Here is a 19,937-nt window from a genome sequence, read left to right on the forward strand (position 1 = left end):
CAACAACTGGTAAAATCAGTGCTTTGTCAAAGCTCAAAGCATGAGTAGTGGATGGATCTAGCACTAACTCCTTCTTCAACAAATCCCATTTACAAGAAAACAATAAACCTTGATCTAAAACATAAACCTCTGTGGATCTGTGCAGCTCCATCTTCAAGACAGCTGCAGGCAAGAAAAGCACGTCTAACCATTAGGATGCCTACTGATTACTGGCAAAGAGGTTCTGCATGCCAAAAGAAATGAAACCTGCAGGATATTCTGAAGGTGACCATACTTTCTACTTGACTCCTCGAACCTTTCTTGGAGAAAGATGATGGTCCATCTGGATAGTGGGTATACTGTGGTCTTCTACATTTTCCATACGGTCCTGGGTTCACCGTTTTTATCCTGCTTAACACAGTAAGCAATCTGGTACAGCCATCAAAGCACCACAAAGTTTTTTCCATCAACCAATCTGCAGAAGCCATACATCCTTCCCTTGGAGCCTTGGAATAGGTAATTCCTAGTCCCTATACAACAGATGAAGGAAGATCAGCCAAAAGTTTTGTGGCCCTTTGTGTATGTGCACTGTAACACACAGGAAGGGCACAGCCTGTTGTACAGACTAACTGTACAGGTTGCAGGAATTAGAGATAATGCAGAGAGCACCTTAAGTCGTTGCTGCTTTAACACCAAAAACACAGTGCTTACCGTGGAAAGACAGGCTCTCAAGTGAATAACCATCTCAGGCTATTAATTATGCAGCAGAAGAAAGTAGCTTAAGATTTTGTTTCAAGAGTCATAAAGGAAACACTCCCTGCCAGTCTGGCAGCTGCATAGACTAGAGAACCTGAAAGGTCTAGGGGCTGTTTTTTCCAGATATAATGTACATATCTAATTGAAGAGGTCTGGATTCCAAATCACAATTGCTTGTTTCAAAGTGCTGGACATCTGTTGCCAAGCAATCTGTTAATTCTTCTGATTCTTATTATGCAGAAACCCTCTCACCCTTTATAAAAAGAAAAATCTTTTTCTTAGCTAGCAGCAGTTCATGTAATTATATTTGATTCAATAAAAATTGTCTAAACGGTAAGACTATCCCATAAATATGTAGAATTTACTGTTTTGAAAAGATTAGCCCATCAACCCTGTGAACAGATACCGAGATATTACCAAGTTTTTACTGCTAAGCATTCATTGCTTTTGTCCAGACAGTTGAAATTTCAATTTGCAGAGACACAAAGTACTGTTTGAGGGCTTTTTTCCCTTTCTTCTTTTTCAATCTGAATAGAGACCAGCATCTCATTTCTCCCCAATTAAAAAAGAAACTGCTGGATGTAATCAGTGCATTTTCTCTGCAGATAAGAACGATAAGCACAGTCCATAACACATTATGCTGTATTTCTGGTCTCACAGCAGCTTCAAGCCTCTACTTCCAAAAGATGTTTCAAAGCAGACAGCGGTGAATGTAACTTGCCCTATGCAAATGCCTCCATCTCTGACAGAAAAGCAGTTCCCTTAGTGCCCAGCTTCTCCTTGTAGTGCAAATAAGGAGGAAAAGAGAGCAAAGACAGCGGGCTTGATCCCCTCTCTGTTATTTCAGGAAGCCATCGTGGCAAACAGCTGCTTCAAGCCCTGCATTTCAGAGCCGGGACTACCACACCGCCAGAAAAGGGCTTCCCGTTACCCAGTGCTGCGTCCACACACTCCTCAAAGCACCTCCTGCTGATCCTCGTGACTGTTCCTGGAATCTATTATTCGTGCAATCCAAAGCACAGCTCCAAGTGCATCTCCATGTGGAACAACACATGCCTAACAGAGTTACAAACCACTCTGCACGCAGCAGTGGGGAATCCGCGCAGCTCCAAGGCGCTCTGTAAGCAAGCAGACAGACCTGCTGCATACCAGACAGAAAAATTTAACAGCATTCTAAAAGTATGAATTTAAAATACATTCTGACATAATTACAACTTAATTATGGCAAGCATGACACTTTTTTTTATTTAAATGCTTAAGGTTACTCGCCCTATTTATTTAGCCTTAAAATGTCAGAATTCAAGCACAAAAAAATTATCACTAAGCACATAGATAAGCAAAGCAAATGGCTGCTTTTCTTCTCTTCACACAGTTTAATGCAAGTAACACCTGCAACTTCTTTCTTCTGTTTCTACACACCTCACAGACAGCAGAGGGTGAACATGTTTAAATCTAAGGGAAAAAATGAACACATTGGCCAGAACAGCACTGCATTTTACACTACAGATTACACCTGATGTAATCTCAACTCACACACTCAAGCTTATGGCTAAAACAGCAAGGCTGCAGAAACTGGATGAAAGCTCTCTTCAACGGCTCACTTTATATTCTTGCTCTCATTTCTAGGCAAGTGGACTGCAAGAAACAAAATAAATCACAAAGCATCAACACAGATGGCAATTTGGTATCTGTCAGCCAACTTCACACCTGCAATTTCCACGACTCCTGCTGCAGCTGCGCTTTTTGTCTCATCACAACGCAGGCAAAAGCTGTAAAACATGCCAGTATTAAACAACCAACCACCAGCTACTGCAATAACGTTCCTAGCAAATCAAGGTGCAAGCTGGCAGCTCTGCTACCACCACAACTGCATCTCTGCTTGCACCACAGCAAGAGGTCATCTTCAAGGAACTCCATCCAGGCCGTGTGCTGTGGCAGTGGCACGTTTATATTTAATTCTCAGTCCACCTGAGGGTGAGAAGAACAAACAGCATGCGATACCGACAGATTCTGAAGAGGACCTGGCAGTTACTAATACCAGTGTGAACCAACAAGCTCTGTGCTGAACAGGGCATTATGAGCCTTGCAAGGACAACAGATCTCTTCACTGAGAATAAGTGTCACCAGCTCCCTGAACAACATTACCTATTTCTGGCCACAGCATTTCATCCCAGGCCACGTATGGCTTGGCACAGCTCTTTACACAAACACCTTGAAACCCACAGAAAGAGATACTTATTCCTGCCCACCCTGGGATGCAAAAAGAGGATCCCACTCCATTCATTACTATAAAATTGATGCTAAATCCACAAATGATGGACATCACCAAACCCGATATCTGTATTTCCTGCAAGACTCAAGTCCAGGAAGACAATCCATGCAAAACTTACTGTGAATGCCAGTCTGATTTAAAATATTTTATGTATGTTTTTGTACAAATAAGTTACAGCCAGAGCTTTTTCCAGCCCCATTTGCAACTCCACAGGCCCTGCCCTTTCCTAGACCTCTCCGTGCCAGAGGGCTACAGACACTGCTACATCCAGCACAAGGCTTCAGCACATTAAGCACTGACCTATCCTCTAAAGATAATCAGGTTAGATGATCTAATGGTCCTGCTGGCCCTTACAAAGAAAATGAGCTATGAGTCACCTGGGTACTTAAAACCCTCATACAGTTTCTCCCACCAGCCACTGAAAAATGAAACTCAGAAGTTTTACTCTTGTAAAGTACTCTTGTAAAGTACTCTTGAAGTCGGCAGCGCAAGGCTGCAGCCATGTGTGTTTGAGACAGAAAAGGTGAAGCAGACGACCAGGGAAGAGTGGTGAAGCTACATTCGGTTTGCAAAGCAGCAAAAAGGCAGAGATAATATATCCATCCAACCTAGAGATGCAGTTCCTCATGTCCCCGTTGAAGCAATTCTACACCTACTCTTCCTCCAGCGTAATGTGGTCTAAAAAAAGCCTTATAAGAATATTAAAATGGTTTACATCATATCTTAAAATAGTGAAATGGCTTCGACAACTCACCCCACACAGCAAATTCCCTGTAGACCTTTTTAAGTACCTTAAAAAGAGCAGCTGTTACAGCTACAGATTGAAATCTAAAAGAAGTTAACCAGAAAACAAAACAAAAGTTAAATTACTACAAGTGAAACATTCATTGCTGCATGGAAAGGTCTTTGTCTAAATACACTGCATTTAAGAAATCTTAATATCACATAATTAAAACCTGAATTAACAGGGACACAGAAGTGGTACTTTAAAAACAAGGTTTTCAGGATTGTCCAGTTTGACATCTTCTTTAAACGGCAGAAACAAGTTTGTCTGCTTTAATTCCTCCTATATAACCACTGAGAAAGACCCGTATGCATTAGAAGAAGAGCACCTGGGGTTTTCAGAGATCAAGAAAGAAAGTAATAATACTGCAGCTCGGCCTAACTCCGCTCAAACAATCAAGAATGCTGTTCATCACTGGCTCTCTTCTGGCTGCAAAACAAGGCTACTCTTCAAGTTTACCTGTTTATGACTCATCCAATTTAATGCAAGTATGCTGAAAATGCTGCAGGAAACATGTTGTACCAAAGAAAGAAACGAATAAGCATGGAAACCCACAGAACTTGAAAACAAAAAACCACAGGTAAGCCTCTTTCCAATAAAAACAAGCACTGCCCCCAGTGCAGAACTAACTGAACCAGACAGGGAACTCTTGGCAGACCCACAGAACACTGGCAAAAAACAGTTACTCGAGTCTCCCTACTAACAAGGAAAAAAAGGAAGAAATAAAAGAAATGGTGGAAGCAAAAATCTATTTGATGACAATGTGTGCCTCCAAGATACTCTGGGCAGGCATTCACCTCTTTACTCTCAGTAGTGTTTAAGTAGATCTCGGCACACAGATATCTGGAATCCTAAATAGCATTACTGAAGAAAATTTGGTGGCAGGAATTCCAGACCCAACATTTTTATTGTGGCCACTTTGTAGGAACTAAATGGCTTCACATGTTGGATGATCTCCAAAACAACAGAAGATGTGGAGGAAGACTTGGAGGCACTGGCAGATGAAAAATGGGACACGAATGGGCAATATACATTTGCAGCCCAGAAGGCCAATTGTATCCTGTGCTGCATGAGAAGAGGGGTGGCCAGCAGGGACAAGGAGGTGATTGTCCCCCTCTGCCCTGCCCTCATGAAGCCCCATTGGGAGCAACACATCCAGTCCTGGAGTCCAGCTCAGGAAAGAAGTGGAGCTTTTGGAACAGGTCCAGAGGAGATCAGAAGGATGATCAGAGGGCTGGAGCACCTCTCCTGTGATGAAAGGCTGAGGGAGCTGGGGACATTCAGTCTGGAGAAGAGAAGGTTCAGCAGAGACATTACTGCAACCTTTCAATACTTAAAGGATGTTAAAAGAAAGATGGATGGAAACTATTTACAAGTCCACCTAGTAATAGGACATGAGGATAGATTTAGACTAGCTACTAGGAAGAAATTCTTTATCATCAGAGTGGTGAGGCACTGCCACTGGCTGCCCACAGAAGCTGTGGATGCCCCATCCCTGGAAGTGTTCGAGGCCAGGCATGATGGGGCCCTGGGCAGCTGGTTTAGGGATATGTTTTGCCCATAGCAGGAATTAGACAATCTTTACCTTAATCTTCCAACCCAAACCTTTTTACTGTGCTTAAGTAACTTGCACAGATTTCACAGCTATCAAAACCAGAAGAGATTCTGAGTGCTGCAGTCAGATCAACAGAACAGATGTGGCCAGAAATGTCCAAGATCCAAGACTTGTGGTCAGACTGCCACTTCACACCTCCACCCCAGGGGATGCTGAAACATCTAAAATGCACAATTATTCTTGGAAGTTTTTCTTTTATTCTCCCCTTAATTAGAAATCATTGCAATTATGTAAACTGCTGCTACTGTGTGTTTAAATAAAAAAGAAAGAAAGAAAGAAACCCAAGTTATACTTGGAAATTATAAAGTCTGCACATTTACTTACTGTTTGTTTGGAGCAAAATATGTCATTACAAGAAACAGTTACAGGAAGAGACTCATATTTGCCTAGCATCCATTGAACCCTTTGTCTTCGTAACTGTTGGAAGCAATGAATCAAAGGTAAATTGAACTGACTTGCCCCAGTTTGTTTCCATGCAACTTAAAGCTGCATCATTAATGTTTAATGTTTACTCCCATTGGTCATGAGAAGCTTTTTACATGCTGAATGTATTTTATCCAAGAGATCTTTTAAGGGAAAAGAGAAAAAGATAGAGAAGAAAGCTAATCATACCATCCTTAGGTTTCTGTGCAGATCTGGAACGCACTAATTTTGAATCCACCTTCCTTTTTTGACAAAAAAAATCGCACTTACAAATAACTTAAAAACAAATTGGCAGTAATTTGAAACGGACAGCAGTCAAACATTAACTCAAAAATAAAGGTCACTTTATCTATGATGATCATGACCTCAAAGTCAAGATCCAGCGAGGTCAAAATGCTGGTGATTTTTCTACTGATTATACAACATTCAAAGTAGTGATTTACAGACAGGGAACTTTGGAAAGGACTCTGGCTGGATATACTCCTTAACTGTACCACATTTTAACCTTCATTAACAAAGGACAGGCTTCTTGCTACTCTAGTCCAGAAATTCCTTGGCAATATCCACAATGGGCAGATGAGTGGTTGCCTGCATTTTGAAAGTATTAGCTTCCTAATCCGCATGCAAAGCTCTAACAAGAAAGCTTTATTCCACTTAATACATTTGTTTTAAAATATTCACATCTGAACTTCATGCTCACTTATGCTGTTATCATCCTTCCAGCAATATGTCAATGACTTTCCTCAGTGCGCATCTCTCTACTAAGATTAGAGGCTCAACATTTCTTCCCGTGCTGGGTAACACACATCAAGCTTTCTTTCCTATTTCTAATTCTAGAAGCATATTAAATTGAAAAGAAAAAAAAAAAAATATATTGTAAAGAACTGTCTCTATAAACAGGCAACCACTACAGAGAGAATGGTTAAAAATCTCAAAATACAGCTTGAGAAACATGGAGTTTGTAACTCCCTGGAGGCCAACCTCCAGCTTACAATGAAAGATTAAAATCTGTTAGTCTAAATCAACTATCCACCCTGAATGTATTCAGTGCGTTTGACGCACACAGACTGGAAAGGGCTTTGCATCTTGGTACATATTCAGTGACAGTGCTCATTGCCCTAGCAGCAAGCTGAATTTCAGCATCATGGCTCAAACATTTCCTTGACTATATTCATAGCTAAGGCTCCTGCTTTAGCTATAGAAAAACAACTTGTGAACTCTTTACCTTTGAACCAATGTGACTAACACTCACACTGAGCTGCTATTCAACGTGCAAGATAACCCAGATTTAAAATGAATACACATTCACAACAGCATCAAAGAAAATGTGCTCTACTGGACTCCAGTGATTTTGCAAGAAAATGAGCAAGCATTAAGAACATGGATAATCCATCACAAAATGTTCTTTAGGTACCTAGTAAATCTACTTTGGCTTTAATTTATTTATAACAACTCAGTGTTCCAGACTTGCATCACTACATTGTGCAAGTACAACACAATCTTATTCTAAGACTTCATTGCAGGATTTTATTTTTAGTACCTGCTGGCAAGGGAAGGATTTTTTTTTTGTTAGTGGTGATTTGTTCTTGTTGTTTTTAAACAACAGAAGTACAGTGCACCCCAAATACCAAACAAGTAAGCAGTAGCTCTTGGGGTGGACAAGTCAAGGCTCTTCTTCCGCTTGGCCACTCCAAGCAAATGGCAATCCTCTCTCAACCAGGTGCGTGCATGCTTGCAGGTGCACAAGACATACATCTTCACCCTCTCCTTCTGAATACTTGGCTTTTTGGCAGAGTGGGATTCAAAGAGAAGAGGTAGAGGAGCTGATGCCCATACACACCTTCTCTTCTGTTACAGACATACAGACCTTTCAGTCATACACAGAGACATACTCACCCTTCAGACTATTTCATCAATGCTATAAACTCACTTGACAGCTCAAGTTGGTCTCAACACAATCCTGTTAGGAACTACTATAGAAAAAAGAGGAAAAATATTGCCACCTGTCTAGGTCCAACTTCTATGCTGACAAAAGTTCTCTTGATAGAGACGGCTATTCTTCTCCACTTCCATTACATCAAACAAGTTTTGCTTCATACGCGATGCTAAATGGAAGATCAAGTTTCATGTTCATGCACCTGACCCGACTCTGCCTTTCTGGACTAGCTGCAAGCCATGCAAACCTTCACAAATTGCATGACATACCAAAAGCCCTCAATCTACAAGCCAAGCTTCAGTCCTCTCTATTTCCCTTTCCTTGCTTAACCTTGCAAAACAAATACATTTATTAAGCTTGCCAGGGCCTAAGTGAGGGCAGAAGCTGGTTGTCCAGACGAAGCCTCATTAACAATGCTATTTATCATGCTCAGCAGAACAGACACCAGCTCCGACTCAAAACAGACCAGCAGCCACTGCAATAGCTATTACTCTTGGGAGAAAGCGTACCCAACCCCTAGGCTTATATTTCACTTTGAGGTGGGCTGAAGCAACGCCAGGAACACAGCACTCCGATCAGTGTGTTCTATGTCTCCACTCATCAGCTCTCCTCTGGGGGGGTGAGGGGGTGGGGGGGAGAAAAAAAAAGCAAACACCACTTCCATTGAAAAATGCAAAATTTTGGACCTACATAATAGTAATACTTCAGGGTGCACACATTACTACTGTAGCAATGGCAGCCATAACCTCTGCCTCCTTGTTTGTCATCAGTCAGATACTTGCACAGGATTGCATCAAACTGTGACATACACTCAAATACAGCTACGGAGCGAAGTCTCAGCCAGCTCCTTGATATTAGTTACTATAGTAACCCATCCCTTGGCACAAGCACTCACAGCAGGAAATCATGCAGATTTCAATTTTACATAGTAATAAATGCTGCAGAGAGGAGAATTTCACAACAGTTACAGGGGTTGGTTGTACAAAGCCAGACCTATTCTGCCCCATGACTCCACCACGCCGCAGCCCGACGTGCTCTGCTCCCCTCCCACACACACCATTGCCACTGCTGTTAGTTTTGAAGTGGTTTCCACAAAGCCTGTGTTGGGATGGCTGCTGCAAAGGTTGCAGCATTTTTCAGCTTCATCAGGTCAGAAAGCACTCATTTCTACATGCAAGAAACCCTGTTAAAAACAGTAAAAACATAAACTGCAAAGGAGACCATTTAAGCATATATAAATGCATGTTTTACACACAAAGTCCAGGCATTTCATAGGAAACACTTTCAGGTCACAACCCAAAGATCCACTGGAAATAGCCCATCTTACTTTCTTTCACCACCCTAAATGGTGGGAAGATCACATTAACTTGTAGGAAAAAAACACTGTCAAGAGCACAAAGACCACAGGAGGGCTCTGAAACCTGAACTGAAACAGCACGGTAATTATTTTAGCTTTTCAGAAGTAGTTCTACAGGTTGGACTTCATCAAGCGTGTGAGTAGAAGAGGAAGACACGGAACAATGCACTTCTTGTCCCAGGCAGATGCTAATTTTCTCCTGAAATTCAAGAACAATTGGGACTCTTCCCCATCTTTCTAAATCAGCATGTAAGGCTAAACAGTGCAAGTTTTGCTACCTCAGCCAGGGAAGAGAAGATCAGGCAATTGCTTCACCAAATAAAACTAACACACAGGGGAGGAGAGAAGGGGTGAACAGCTTGCAGAGCAACAGGGGCAAACACTTGTGCTGGCAACACCTGACAAATCATCGAGTAAACAGAAGGACAAGAAAACGAAGCTGGTCTATTTTTAAACAAGACCTCATTATTACCATGAACATGCAATGCTTCCCTGGAAGCAGCAGGTATGCAAATATGAGATGAATCATATCACCAAGTCAATCACTTGGCAGTAGGAATGCTAGTTTGCATGGTCACACACAATGGACACGCACAACCTGCTGTCCTGACACTTCTGAAAGTGTGTGGAAGAGCATCCTTCTGGGAGGCAGACTGCATAATGGAGAACAAAAAAACCTGTTAGACAATGCAAATACCACTGGTGCTTTTGTTAACAATGTGATAGAGCTCCATTGTTCCGAACACTCTGCTCAACATCAGTCTGCTAGAGCTTGCAATTTCAGTTTTTCTGCATTAACTCTTATGCCTTTGAAAACTATTTCTGCCCAAGGGTAGGAATAGACTTAGAGAGTTGGAGAAACATCCCGAGTCAAAGCATGCGTTTCTACAGTTACAACCTGCACACAAATTCCCTTGTAGATATAAAGAAATGCTGTAAGAGGATAAGGGACGTGCAGACCAGCAAGCAATGAAGCTGAGGTAGCATGCCTGAAGGTCAGGTCAACACTTGCTTCTCCAGAGGTCCGGTGAACTTGCACAAAGCCAGCTGACAACACCAACCTGATCTTTCAGCAGCGCATTATCCCTTCTTGGAAGCTGCCTCCAAGTTGACCGACAAGAAGAAAACTGCATTTCAAGGCATCTGTAAGGCACATGGATGAGGCAGCAAAGGGCAGCAGCTGCTCTGCTGCCTCTGCTGTATCTTATGGGCAAGGTCCATAAGACAAAAAGCACTGCCCTACTTTACAGGAATTCTAGCTTAGTCTGAACTGATCTTTAATTCTCTTCCCACAACACACCCTGCCTCTCTTCCTGTCTTATGGCAGATAAACATAAATAAAATATTAAATAAAATGCAATGAAAATTTATCTTCATCAGTTGCTATCCAACCGATGACAGATTAAAAAAGAAAAGCTGCAACAACTCTCTTGTTGTGGTTACTCCAAAACTGTTGCTATGTGCCAACCAGCAATTTATCACATCAAAAGCTGACTGAATTAGCTGAAAGAAGATCTCCCACCACAGGAACATGTGCTACACTGGGAAAAATAACTGCCAACTCAAACGTCGGCTTTCATTTTCAAATCCATGTCCCATTATCAAATGGATGTTTTTGTATCCTCGCTTCTTACACACTATCAGAAAGAATGTCCTTCAGATAATTTATTAGTGATCTATCCTCACTGTTGTCCAGACTGGATGTTTAAGATATTGAAAGCTCAGTTCTAATTACTAAGAATGACAAATCTCCTTGGAATTACAAGGCCAGTATTTAGTTACTAAAGTGTAGGAACTCTACGTGAAGATATTATGTTGTCACAGAATAAGAGACAGCTCTTGGAAATAATAATCCATTCATCCATCCCAAGTCTGCAGAAAAACAGGACGTGATATTCTCTCCTACAGAAAGTAATGCAGTCATTTAAGAAAGAAGAGGGAGAACTACAGCTGGCATTGAGAATCCGGTAAATTAACTCTGCACTTTCCCTCCTGCCCCCACACTCTCAAAGATTTCTCACTCAAATGACAGCAAGTAGATTTGCATTCAGTAGGAGAGAGGGGTGGGAAAAAGGCCAGCCATTCCTACCTTCATACAGCTGCCCTCTCCTTGGATGAAATATTAAAGAAGCTTACTTATACTTCTTTTCCCCTCAATCTTTTGTTTTTCTCCTTCACAGAGGTTATACTGTTGCATTGAAGTGTGTCTGCTGTCAGCATCCACAGTTACCTGGTAGCTTTATCACTTTCCTAAAAACATTTTAGATTCTTAGCAAAGCACTTTAAACTCAAAAAATATTACGTTGTATGACAAATAAAAACACTGCTTATACACTGTACTGTGCACAGCACCATTGGTAGTATAGCAGTTACAGCACTTATTTCCATTTATCATCCCGGAAATTTCTTCTCAGGAATGAGCATCACAGAAACACAAACGTTGCCATCAATACCGAGCTAGATTTTGTCTTGCTTCTAACAACAGAGAGAAAATAAAAGTCAAAAAAGATAAATAAAACTCTTTTACGCATTCTCCCAAAGCAAAGGCAATGGTAATGTTTTACTTCCACAGCAGCCCTCTAAATCCTCTAAATAAAAAAATAAATTCATTAATAAGCAAAGCACTGCAACCAGTGTCATTGTTTTCATCCCATTTTGATTGCAGTGTTACATATATGTATGTCTTGTAGCTTTTGCACTCAAAAATAAAAGCATTTTCAAGTCTCATTTCTCAAAACGCAACCGATGTGTAAACATGCATCCAGTTACAAAATCATCTACCGAAGATTTTGAATTGATCCCGTGTTCTGCATCATCTTGAAAGCACAACAGAAGATTGTATGGTTCATTTCAAAAACTTTCTTCCTGATCATTTTATATTTGAAAATCTGCAAGAAAATGCCTGGACTGTATTATTTTGCTTCAAAGACTCCATGGGAGGAATAAGTGCTTATTACCAAGTCCTATCTTAACTGACAGGAAGCCCAAACAAAGCTTTCATTATTTGGATATGAGCGTCTGAAGTTAAAGAGGAGTCAAGAAAACAAAACAATTGATCAGTAAGAATCCCTTGCCTCATGCCCAGCTTTCTTTTACTCTCAATTTATGCAGAGAACACCCTCACAGCTCCCCAGTATGCCAAGGGCATACAAAGACATTTGCAAAACGCTGTAGGCACTTTAGGTCCACTGCTGTAGACAATGGTAAGTGCTTTCTACCCCTGTGCCCAGGCTCAATTTATCAATTTTAAAGAAAATAAAGAACTAAGCAAGCCCCCTTTCCATAGGGTGCCCTACCATATGTGACACTAAGCATATGTCCCTGGGGTCACACTGTGCCTTGTTTGCAGTGAGTGAGCTGTCAGTTCAGAAAGCCTAAGAACATCTATTTAGAAGATATGGATGCTAATTCCAGCACTGCAACAGCTTGTGCAGCCTGTCACCATGGAAAAACACTTCAATACATACTTATCCTGGCCAAGATGACAATGAAACATCCAGAATAAGGACTACCTAAAGGTGTTCACACAGTACTTGAAACAACACATGTGCGGAATCTGCCCATGAATACAAATCTGCACCAAAGGTACCATTTTAAGCGGTTTTATTAAAGATGAAAGGCAGTCACTGCTCACTGCAGTACAAGAGCTACCTGCTCACTGCATTACAAGTTACCCGAGGCATACGTTTACAGATATTAATCATATTTAATTTTATCAGTAAAAGCATTAAAGCATATTTACATTTCTGAGCGCTGATAAAGTTTAATGGGGCCTGAAAAAAGCAAGACAGACTAATGCAGAACTTCATCTAGGCCAAAATATCCTTTTCCTCTAAAAGAGAAGCACTAAAAGTGCTATGATATTTTTGTTACCCTGTCATTGCCATGCACCATGAAGGCTCCAGCCCACTTCCACTTCCAGCTCTACAGCTGGTTGGCCATCCACAGCTCTTCCCTCCTCAACCCCAAACACACCCTACCCACCAAGTACCCTCAATCAGAATTTCTTACCCCTGTTTCCAGAAGCTCTGTATAATATTAAAGTCCTCTCAGCCAACGATAAAGTGAAAGAGATGAAAAACATAAATAGTCCCTACCTATTTGTAGGTACTATTGTCAACGTTACCAAAGGCAAGGAAAGCATACCTTTAGTAGCACTTGTGAAGCTGAAATGAGGCAACTTCAAATAGCATTGTAATTCATGGAATCCAACTGGCCACACAAAGCCATGTGATACACTGAAATGTATCTTAAAATGCTTTAACTAATCTGCTTACATCAAACACACCTATGTATATGTAAAGCCCTTTATAATGAATGAAAAACAACAATCCCAGAAGAGTGGGTATCAGCTAGGTATCAGCTGCCTCATTAACGATCTCCCTTTGAAGATCAATTTTAAGCTTCTGGGTAAATCAAAGCTTTTAGATCATCTTTCTATAAATTTTAATTTACACCTGTGAAGATGCAGATAGGCAAGATTGTTTATTTCCATGGAAGCCACTGACTGTGTATTAAGTAGATACAGAAGAAGTGTGCATGCCTTCACACAACTTCTGTCATAACAAGGAGGATAGTTATTCTTACCTACTTCAAGTTCCTGAATACTAGTACTTATCTACAAAGAACATTCAAATGCAGCAGAAGCAGAAAAATACTAGCGTACATAAAGCAAAGCAGTTTACACACCTCCTTGTAAATACTGTTCAAAACCAAGTGACAATTTGTTTATATGTGGCATTGGGGATGCGCAGTTCTTGCTTCACAAAACAATTTTTAATATGCAAAGTATCAGGTAAACAGCTCCTAAATGAAATCAGATTTAAATCTTTCATGCTTAGGTGAGAACTGATGCAAACAGGACACTCAGAGTTTTGGATATTGAAAGACTTACGCCACGTGAACAAAAAAAAAACAAAAAACAAAGTTTAGATCATTACAAGAACTGAACACAACACTGAAAGCAAACTTGACTGATGTTCAAAGGTAGCCAAAGTATTTATTTAACTTCCATGAGTTTTAAAGTCTGGGATTTAAAACTATTTCCAATTTTCATGGACTACTAACGAAGTTCAGTTCTCTTTCTTAACAGTATTCTCTCTAGTAATTACAGAGAGAAGTAATATCAGATCCCACTACACACTAACAAGCTCTGCCTGGCTCTATGTCAGACACAGCCTGAACTGCAAGATAAATATCTAGATCTTACAAAAACTCAAGACTGAAACACATGTAAAGTAATATCATTTCCCTTCCTCAAAAGCTACAGTGTGAGGAAAATACAGAAAGTAGAGCTGGCTCATCCAACTATTGGTTTTACCATGGGCAGAGCTCCAGTCATGTCCTCTGTCTGATTTCCAAACTGGAATGTAAAGCTGAGGTCTCATTATTACCATCAGTGAATCAGAAGGAAGTAAGATACACAGAAATCATAGAATCATAGAATGGCCTGGGTTGAAAAGGGCCACAATGATCATCTAGTTTCAACCCCCTGCTACGTGCAGAGTTGCCAACCACCAGACCAGGCTGCCCAGAGCCACATCCAGCCTGGCCTTGAATGCCTCCAGGGATGGGGCATCCACAACCTCCTTGGGCAACCTGTTCCAGTGTGTCACCATCCTCTGTGTGAAAAACTTCCTCCTAATATCTAACCTAAACCTCCTCTGTCTCATTTTAAAACCATTCCCCCTTGTCCTATCACTACCCACCCTTGTAAACAGCCATTCTCCTCCTGTTTATACACTCCTTTCAAATACTGGAAGGCCACAATGAGGTCTCCCCAGAGCCTTCTCTTCTCCAAGCTAAAGGTGCACTAAAAATGGAAAAGCCAGCATTTAGGAAAAGTAATTATGCTACATGGGGTATAGGAAGATATCAGCCGGAACAAGGACGGGAGTTGGTGGAAACAAGCTCCTTCACTTGAACTTCTTTAAAACTGTAGGCAAATGCAAGCAAAATGCAGGCCCTAGCTTTACAACACTTCAGTCACTCAACAAAGCACTAACACCACCCATCCCTCAGAACAGGCATCTTTTTCACATTTTTGTACAAAATTCTCCACAGAAGCATCAGTCCATGCCTTGACAAGCTGTCCTGAGGATTCAGAATACACCAACCCTCAGCACCCTCATCATGAGGTGTGCCACACATCTCACCCCTCCCCTGCCCTCGTGGTTTATCTTTAACATCTGTGGATGGATTTAAGAAGAGGATGCACCTATGCACAGGAACAGAAAAGTTGAATATTAACATTGCTTACATTGGGTAACCTGTTAACTGACTCTCCAAATGGCTTCATGCATAGCCATGCATTCAATCAGAAAACAAAATACAACATTTTACAAATTGGAGAAGCAACAGGCAAAATTTAACAAAGAACTGTTCCAAGATAGAAAACTCATCAAAGGGAACTGGGAGCATCAGAGAAGAAAAACACTAAGTTTGTTTGCTTTTGTTTCTGAGGGTGCTTTTATACTGACTGCAACATACATGTTTTAATGACAGTTTGCCCTAGTAAGCATAGAGTTTTACCATCATGTTCAATGCAAGATATTTTCTCTGCCCCAGCAAGCTGAGGGGGCGGGGGGGGGGGAGAAGGTGTATTTTCTACAGAACCCATGAAATTTCAGAGATGCTCCAAGTCAATAGACTAGTTATGTGTAAATACTCAAATAGGCGTGAGTGAAAGTTGAGTTGGGAGACAAATCAGAACCAACTCTAGCTTGGAATTTTGATTCTTTGCCCAGAACATCACTTTCCAAAAATAAAACAAAATTCCCTTCTATCCTTTCAGTCAGGAGAGGAGAAAGACAGAACAGAGGAACTATACAAAGTTGGCAGGCCTGGATTCACAGAGCTCCTTTTGTGAAGGATGTGTTCTAAGAGATAAGAGACAAGACACGATGCTTGCTGGACACAGTCCAAGTAACATAGCAGAAAGTGCAAAATACCCTTCAATACCCACACAAGCCATTTTTGTCAGAGAATAGGAGAGTTTCATTCGTTCTGTATCTGAATGAGGTTCTGTAAGCCTGCCAGCACAGCCAGAAGACAACACAAGTCTCAAGGATTTTGGTAGGGCTAAATTTGTTTCCTTTTGGGAGACAGAGGGAAAAGGAATAGAAAAGAAAAGCTCAAAGGGAAGACATTTTAGAAATCCAGCTTAAGGGCTGCCCTAGGTTCCACACTTAGAGTACTTCACTTTCTGAAAAGTTGATTATTTTACTTGAGTAATGATGCATAATTTATAGAAAGCATGCACAGAGTGAAGGAACTGCAAATCAGAATGTAAATATTAGCTTTAAAAAGGAAAAATCATTGTTCCCTGTTGTCATTCTATGGCTTAATATGTGCTCCAGCAGCTGCTGCTGCTCCTCTTAGCCAGAAGTGGCAGGGGGGAAATGCAAGTCTGGCTGAGCTTGCACACTGCTGACAAAAATGCAAACTCCTCACATTAGCAATATTGCTTCATTTCTATCCAAGTCAAACGCCAAGGACATACTAGGACTTCAAAAAAAAAAACCAAAAAACAACACATTACCAAGCCTCTAAGGCTAGAGAGGACCAAAAGACACTCAGTTGGCAGCAATAATCCAATTCAGAACTGCTCTTCAGTGACAGAGCTCGGGGACACAGTGACCATGGGGACTGCCCTGCCCCTGCATGGACATCTGCACATGCTGCCTTGGTCACTGGGCATCCAACATCACAGAGAAGCAGCCTTTTGTTTTCTTCCAACTCAGCAGCCTGGAAAGATTGCCAGCTGTACTGTTTTGGCCTGCCTTGTAACCAACAAGCTTACACTGTCACCAGAGAAGCCCACAGCGAAGGAGAATTGCTTTTGGTCAGTAATGTCAGACGTCAAGAAGGACAAGGGAAGACTTACCTTAAAAATACAAGTACAAGCTACCATCATTGTTATACACAGACCCCAAAGGCCACAGCATCAGCTGTTATCATCCCTATCATCAGCAACCCTACATTCAGCTATAGCAGATGAATACCAAGTCTTACAGCTTTTATTTTTACTTAAGGTACAGAAGCATCAGTGAATACAGATTTCAGTAAATCTTGCTTTCTAAAATATTATTCATCAACATATAATTCAAATGGTAATTAGAAGCGTTCACATTATGGATGACACATTTAAATTACAGGTTTCCAGCTTTTTTTTTTGGTGAAGAAATGGCAACTTCCTTTTTCACATGTCGCGTTTTCAAAGTGCAAGTCCGTACAACAGATGTCTCACAGATCTGCTTGTCCATGTAATAAGCTAGACTCTTCTACTACAACAAATGGTATAAACCACGCAGCATTCTGTTAAACTCAATATTGACACATCTGCTTACCACGTGTATTAGTAGCCATGTCAGCCACTTTCTGAAAGGCGTCCAAAAAGGCAGCAGCTGCTACTACTGTAGTCCTGAAATGCATACAGATAACAAAACATTAGCACTGTCTCATTGCTGCCTATTTAATTATTGCCAAAAACATTCAGGCTTATAAAGAATGCCACTGTGAACTTGCAGAGGCCACAAAAATATTCTCTTTTATATGTGATTTTAGCCTTTTCCCTTGCTCCTTTTCTTAATCTCTTCCTCGCTTTGTGTCAGCACTATGGACTTGGAGGCAGCCAGGCTAATTTTGTGCTGTGAATTGTGCAGGACAGGTGCTGTTTCAAAAGAGCACAGCCATCCCCCTTCAGGCTGATTTCCTCTGATGAACTAATATTAAGCAGTCAAACATGAAAAACAAATCTAACATGCATTATAATGAACCCATTAGTGTACAAATTACAGCCATTGCTATTTCCAGGGTACATATGTATTTTGAGAATAAGTATTCAGGACCTTGTTTTTATCCAGAATCCTGGCCAAACACTCTCCTGAATTTTTCATTTGAGTATGAGCATTTCTTCAAACAGAAAATAATAACCTCCTAGAAACCATGCAGGTTTGGATTTCTTGGGTAAAAGGGAAAGCAGTGGTGGGAGGGGAAGGAATTCTCCCCTCTCAAAAAGGAGGATTTTCTGATGCAGTGCTCCGGGAAGAGTGGAGCAGGGTGCTGGCCCCCTTCCTGAGAGGGATGGGATCTCTCAGCTCACCCCAGCTCCCTCTCAGTTTGAAAAGCACACACAGACCAACATATGTTCAGGTGGATGGCACCTGAACATATGTTGGTTTTTAAACAAAAAAACCCTTCAAATAATAAATAAAAAAATAAAAATAAAAAATAAAATAACCCACCCCAAAAAAAAACAAAACAAACAAACAAACAAAAAAAACCCACAGGAGAACAGCAGGAAAGCTGATCTTCAGCCAAAAAAACCAGAGAACTCCATAATTAGGGCAGATTTTATGCGAGCCTTACTCCAAGTATGCTCAAAATACGGAGGACATAACTGGCAGCATAGCGAATGGCCTACTGAGAGCACAAAGGATCTGATCTCAAATAACAGGCTTGAGAGGTCCAACCACATGCATAAGGACCCTTCATGTGCCTGAGAGATAAAAGGGAACACAAAAAAAAATCACAACCTGACAGCACTCCACTTAGCTAGTAATATTTAGCCCTGGAAGAAGATAACCTTTCCTGGGATTTTTCTCAGCAGTGTTTGTGATCTTAGTCCTCCAAACTCACAGATAATGTTGTTACCCATGTACTATCTTGTTAATTATTAATTATATTGCTAATAACAAAGTTCCATTTCTTCGCCAAGAAGAATCAAGGCAGAGCTGGCTCCAGCTCAGGTGACATCTGCTCTCCCCTAGGAGAGCACAGAGAAATGAACCAAAGGCTCACATTTGCTGGAAACGTACATCAAATCCTCAAACATAGGCTTTCAAGCTGCCTACTTCCATGCTCTTCAGCTAGAGAAGTCTACACTGAATGCACCACTATGGGACTGGGAAATACAACTAGTTCTCATGCCTTTCAGAAGGTTTGCATTTGAAGAGTATAAAGAGAGAAAAAAGTTCTCCATTCCTCTTTTACTACTTCCCCTACTTCTTTCACAGTCCCTTAATGTGATGCGATTGCTAGGAAAAGGAAAAACCACATACAAGTGTGATGTTTTAGGTACAGCAAGGGAGAACAGCAAATTCCAGTCGTTTAGGGCAAATGGGTCTAAACAACAGCTTCTGAGGAACGGTTCGCAATGCAGAACCACAAAATATACTGCCAGTAACCAAGCCTATGACCTCTGCTGGTGCTGCAAAAACACACTGATGCTTTGGGGAGCGTAGAAGAAATTGTGGCTTTAGAAGAAACTGAGTTTGGATTTGTATTAGCAGAAGCAGACTTTACGAGAGAATGAATTCTAGAGGTAACAGAATTGGTCTGAGTGTGATGCACATGGCACTTATTAACACAAATCTGCAGAAAGTAATCTTGAATGCTTCTTGCAAAGTATATGCCAATAAAGTAAGTTTTAATAACCACTGCAAAAAGGTCCAGCACAGAAATTCCCTTGGCTTTTAAAGCAGAAGAAAGTGCTGTTAAGACTCTTCAACAACTTTTTGAGCCTTCTTCTGATATAAACCTTCCATATTCTACAGACATAAAAATGACAAGATATGTCTAATTCCATATCAGCCCATTCACTGAACAATACATTATCAAATTTTCCATCAGAAGCCATGCAATTTATTTTCACATTTGTTATGGACTGTTGGTGATAGGTATGCATTTGCCTAAATACACTACAACAGCAGCAGTAGTGTGAGGCAATTACAAACATGGATGTTGACTATGAAATACGTACAATTTTACTGTGACTTGCTTAGAAAATTACCCTGGCAGAAGCTATATTTAATC

At 40.9% G+C, this 19,937-nt stretch overlaps 1 protein-coding gene across 1 annotated transcript in view; it reads right to left on the reverse strand.

The window, feature by feature from the left end:
- The window catches only part of LOC104910450 (protein MTSS 1-like), an 87,645-nt gene that overhangs the window by 52,512 nt on the left and 15,196 nt on the right, over positions 1 to 19,937 (reverse strand). Inside the window, exon 3 of the mRNA XM_010709297.3 lies at positions 17,471 to 17,544. Within this exon, the coding sequence (XP_010707599.1) occupies positions 17,471 to 17,544 (74 nt within the window). The remainder of the gene's footprint in view (positions 1 to 17,470; positions 17,545 to 19,937) is intronic.

Source organism: Meleagris gallopavo, chromosome 3 (genome assembly GCF_000146605.3).
Source record: "Meleagris gallopavo isolate NT-WF06-2002-E0010 breed Aviagen turkey brand Nicholas breeding stock chromosome 3, Turkey_5.1, whole genome shotgun sequence".
Lineage (NCBI taxonomy): Eukaryota > Metazoa > Chordata > Aves > Galliformes > Phasianidae > Meleagris > Meleagris gallopavo.